The sequence below is a fragment of the Meleagris gallopavo genome, chromosome 1, assembly GCF_000146605.3.
Source record: "Meleagris gallopavo isolate NT-WF06-2002-E0010 breed Aviagen turkey brand Nicholas breeding stock chromosome 1, Turkey_5.1, whole genome shotgun sequence".
Lineage (NCBI taxonomy): Eukaryota > Metazoa > Chordata > Aves > Galliformes > Phasianidae > Meleagris > Meleagris gallopavo.
This window is the reverse complement of record NC_015011.2, coordinates 75,611,085-75,615,907: the sequence shown is the minus strand read 5'-3', so window position 1 is coordinate 75,615,907 and position 4,823 is coordinate 75,611,085. Positions and strand designations below refer to the sequence as shown.

General features: G+C 43.7%; 1 protein-coding gene across 1 annotated transcript; it reads left to right on the top strand.

The window, feature by feature from the left end:
• Nucleotides 1-356: 356 nt before the first annotated feature.
• On the top strand, nucleotides 357-4,813 carry MLF2 (myeloid leukemia factor 2). The gene is made up of 6 exons (XM_010717903.3): nucleotides 357-500; nucleotides 961-996; nucleotides 2,440-2,493; nucleotides 3,237-3,362; nucleotides 3,705-3,864; nucleotides 3,951-4,813. The coding sequence occupies exons 1-6, from the start codon at nucleotides 402-404 to the stop codon at nucleotides 4,127-4,129; spliced, it is 654 nt and encodes a 217-aa protein (XP_010716205.1). The 5' UTR covers nucleotides 357-401; the 3' UTR covers nucleotides 4,130-4,813.
• The last annotated feature ends 10 nt before the right edge of the window (nucleotides 4,814-4,823 follow it).

Sequence of the window (4,823 nt, the reverse complement as noted above, 5' to 3'; positions counted from 1 at the left end):
AATGAGTATGACATGATGGTAGTACTTGGACTGCAGGTCTTTTACCTCTTAGAGCAGTGAGGTTTTGGAATACCCTTAGCCACGCTTGGTCCAAAAGTATTAGTGGGAACAGAGCATGGAGCTGCTGAATAGACATCAGTTAGTGAGTAAGAGATCTTCTGTGGCATAATACTTTCAGTCACAAGAGAAGAAATGGGATCCAGCCCCAAGGATTAGCATACGCAACACTGAGTTCTTGGGGTTCTGGATTTTCAACTTAGAAAGTAGACACACAGTTGCATAAGAGAAACTCAGAGTCGGAATGGGTGTATTATGCAGGGCTTTGTGTTCTACCATCCTTTTCTCACCGTTGTTCTCTCAATCTTTCCAAAAGGGACCCTTTTGCTATCCACCGGCAGCACATGAACCGCATGCTTTCTGGAAGTTTTGGATTTGGCCCACTGCTTGGTATCACTGATGGGACCACGCCTGGGGCTCGTCAGGCTGGCCGCAGGATGCAGGTAAGAGAGGGCTGACTACAGACTAAGATTTTTTTTTAAACTGTCTTGTTAAGCTTCTTTCCCCCACTATTATTGGATTGAGTATTTCCCTCACTTTCTTAGAGACGGTGGAGATAGAACTGGTTTCAGAAACAGTGATGTTCTTGCTGTTTGTTCACTCTACATGTATGCATTTCTTGGCAGCTGTGTTCTGGGTTGAATGGGAGGAAAGGAAGGTGTGTATGTTGTCTCAAAGCCACAAATCACTCTAACTGATGGAATTTGGGGAATATCCCTTCTGTATGGTTAGTGGTGATACTGTTTGAATCCTCGTGAGTCAGTGAGTTGCTTTTTTCATGTGTTTATTGGCTCTGAGTGTTCCATGTCCTGTTTCTGAGAAGAATAAGGGTGCTCTGAGGAGTATCTGGTGTTTGGCTGCTGCAAGATCATTGTTTATTCTGTTTTTCTGCTGTATTGACAGGCAGGAGCTGTTTCACCCTTTGGGATGCTGGGCATGGTAAGTCCTCTGTTTTTCAATGCCAAGTTTGAGCTTCGCTAAAAGTAGATTCACCTTGAGTTTTGTTAGAGCTGTGGGCAACCGGTAGCAGAAATGTGAGTAAGCCTGTATATCTTAACAGGTAATGAGAGTGGGATGGTTTGAAGAGACTAGTATGAGCTCTTTTTATTGTTAGATTTATAATAAGTGGTGAACTGAATTGAAACTAAAGATAACTGGTTTCTCCTGGACCGCTATTCCTGAGTTGCTGTATGATTTTAGACCTTCCACTTTTTTCTCTCATTCTTTAATCTAGTCTGTGGAGCTGTTTTAGAGGAGCCCCTTTTATATGGGCATCTGGAACAGAAGATCCATAAAGCTGTTACAGCATGGTATTTCATAGGAATTGGGATAATTAATATCCAGGAAGAATGGAGAGCCTCTTAACCTTGTGTCTAAGAAGAGGCTGTGGATCTGTTTGGAGATCATTGTGAAACTGTGATGACACAAGGAAAAGACTCGGCCATCATTAGGCAGAGGCAGTAATTGAACTTCCTTTGAAAATGGTTCCAGAATGAAAAGCCAGGAGAGTAATTCGAGAGAACAGAATTGGAATGAGAATAGCTGCATGTATGTGAGAATGTCGTTCCTGGAGCCTGTTGATCTCAGTCATCTACTGTAGCAAAACATTGGAAATAAGTTATTCCAGATCTAGCAGCTTTAGCTGCCTTGCTCTGTAGGATTGACTCAATGGAAGAGGCTAGCGTCCTGGAATCGTTCTAGCTCAGAAAAGGATTAATAATACAAACAGTTGGACTTCAAAGGCTAATAACATTGCATGTAAGTGCTGGTCTGCTGTACATGAGAACAAGAAGCCACTTGAAGAAGGGAAAAAGGAATCGGCGCATTTAAACTGACACTAATTTTGTTTACATATTGCACAATTAATCTGTGAGACCTGCTGGCTGAGTATGCTAACTGCAGCCCTTAGGTTTGCCAGATTAAAAACAGTCACGTCTCCTTTCCCTATAGGGAAAATAAGAAAAGTTCTTATGTTAGAAAACAATCCATGAAAACTCCTATCTGGTTTAAAATCAAGAGTTGGCAGTGATGATGATGATTGTCTTATGGTTAAGTCAACTATCAGTGTATATCCTGGGATTTTGTGTCATAACATTGCTGAGTACCTGAATTCACAAACCTTAGTGCACTGGGTATCAGAGCTAAACTAAAAGAACACTATCAGATCCAGAGATTGGGAGAGTAAGAACATTCAGGCAGTGCAGTCCAAAGAGATTGCAGAGAACAGCAACCATAATTTTTTTTTTTCCTATCAATAGATAGAAAATAAAATGGTATTTTTTTTCCCCTCAGCAGCAGTTTCATGGCCCTTGCAGACAGGTTGTTGTAATTCTTTTCTCTTATATCCATCCAAATTGACTATTCCTGTGCTTTTTTTCTTAGGCAGGTGGTTTTATAGACATGTTTGGCATGATGAACGACATGATTGGGAACATGGTAAGAACCTTCAATAAATTAATCTGCATTAAAGAGGGAAGTACTGATAGTGCTTCTACCATCCTCTCTGTTGTCTGCTGTCCTGTTGTGTCTCTTAAATGCTGGCTGTGATCAAACTGTTAGAGTGGAGAAGCTGTAACATCCTGCTGAGCAGGATGGAGTGACAGAGATATTGTTCCTGGGGCATGCCTGCTGAATTCAGGGAGGAGAGATGGAATAGAATGGAAGTATGAGAGTAGACCTTCTCTGCATGAAACAGGAGTTGTTCTGCAGAAAGATGGACCAATGGGGCTTGTACTTGCAGAATCACGGAATGGTTGAGATTGGAAGGGATCTCTGAATGTCACTGGGTACACAAACCCTGCTCAAGCAGGGACATCTAGAGCAGGGTGCCCAATACCACATCCAGGTGGTTTTTGAAGGTCTCCAAGGAGGAGACTGCACAACTCCTTTGGGCAGCCTGTGCTGGTGGTCCATAAACTGTGCTGTGCTGGTGCACAATAAATGAGTGCTTCCTGTTGTTTAGAGAGAACATCCTGTATTCCAGTCTGTGCTCTTTGTTCTGGCACTAGGCACCACTGAGCAGAGCCTGGTTCCATCTTCATTTCACCCTCCCTTCGGGGTGAATGCAGCGTAGATACTTTTGTAATTCTCTCCTGCTTTGTTGTATGGAGAGAGAAGTGGCTGTTATCTTTTCTTTCCTCTCTTTTCTTCATTATGCCATTGCCTGTCTTCTTTTGCAGGAACATATGACAAGTGGTGCAAACTGCCAGACATTTACCTCTTCAACTGTCATCTCCTATTCCAACCTGGGTGATGGGCCCAAAGTCTATCAGGAGACCTCAGAGATGCGTTCAGCACCTGGCGGGGTAAGGAGGAGGCCACAATGTGTCATCCCAGCAGGAGCCTGCTGGTTTTGCTGGGGAAGGATAGAATTTCATTGGTGGCTCAGTGTTGGCCACCCACAGCATTTCTGCTTTGCAGACAGTTGTGGATTGAGGAATGTGTCGTGAGTCACTGAACCATGCTGAGCACCCCTGAGAGGAGATGGGAAGTGCCAGCTGGAGAGGAAGTCTTTTTTCCTTATTATGTTCCATTCGACTGAGACTGGTGGCAAGCGCAGCATGACTGAAGTGCTGTAGGCAAGAGCCAGAGTGTCTTCTTGGGCTGAGGCAATGAATTAAAATGTTGATTGTCAAATCTACCCTCAGATTCGTGAGACTAGGCGGACCGTAAGGGACTCGGACAGTGGCTTGGAACAAATGTCTATTGGGCACCACATCAGGGAGAGAGCACACATCATGCAGCGATCCCGGAACCATCGTACAGGTGACCAGGAAGAGAGGCAGGACTACATCAATATGGATGAAAGTGAGTACTGTCCTGTCTTCCATCTCAGCAAACCCAGCTGCCACTTCCCACCTTTTTCCTGGCTGAGCTTGTTCTTCCTGACACAGGTGATGCAGCTGCTTTTGATGATGAGTGGAGGCGAGAGACATCCCGCTTCCGGCCACAGCGAGGGCTGGAATACCGGCGTCACGAAGGCAGTGGCAGCCGCCGGGCTGAAGGGACTCGTCTTGCAATCCAGGGCCCTGAGGATTCTCCCTCCAGACAGTCCCGTCGATATGACTGGTGAATGCAGAGCAGACCTTGTTGGGGGTGCAACATGGTCACCCCCAAGTCTACCTACACGTTCTTGTAAGTCCTAACGCGGCTCTTTTTTCATTTTCCAATGCCTGGTTGGCTCTTAACCATATGGATTTTCTTTTCATTACCCCAGTATTGCATTATTTTGGTTGGAAGAATGTTTTCTCGCTTAATTAAAGAGCAGAGGCAGATGAAAGTCTTAAGGAAATACCAAATGGAAAGGTTGAAGCTGTTGAAGTTAGCCTTGTCACCAGGAAAAATGTGTGATGTCAGCCTTAGGTGATGGTTGAAATGGTATGAGGTGATGTAGGATCACAATCTATAGAGTGTTTACACTATCATTATGTAGAACTTAGAGACTTTTTACTTCCAGTCCAGTTTGAAATAAAAACAAGTGCTGCTTTCTGGTCTGTGTTTTGAGGGTTCACTTGGATATGGTCTAGAACTTGAAATTTGGGGTTTCTTTTTATTATTATTATTGTTAAATCTTACCTGTCTTTGCTGCTTTCTAATCACTTTTTGCTCTTTTTATGTTCTTTCTTTTTTTCCCTTCCTTCCAGGTACAGACAGTGAAACTCTGAAGCCCCTTCAAAGCACCACTTGGACCCTTCTCAAATTTAGTATTAACCTCCCTGCCACTTAAGAATTGAAATAAAGCAACTAATCTTCTGCATTGCCTTTTT

Bases quoted from the DNA above. Each gene is read 5' to 3' on its own strand.
- MLF2 (XM_010717903.3), top strand. From the start codon at position 402: ATGAACCGCATGCTTTCTGGAAGTTTTGGATTTGGCCCACTGCTTGGT. The intron at 501-960 runs GTAAGAGAGGGC...CTGTATTGACAG, and splicing joins AGGCTGGCCGCAGGATGCAG to GCAGGAGCTGTTTCACCCTT. The intron at 997-2,439 runs GTAAGTCCTCTG...TTTTTTTCTTAG, and splicing joins CCTTTGGGATGCTGGGCATG to GCAGGTGGTTTTATAGACAT.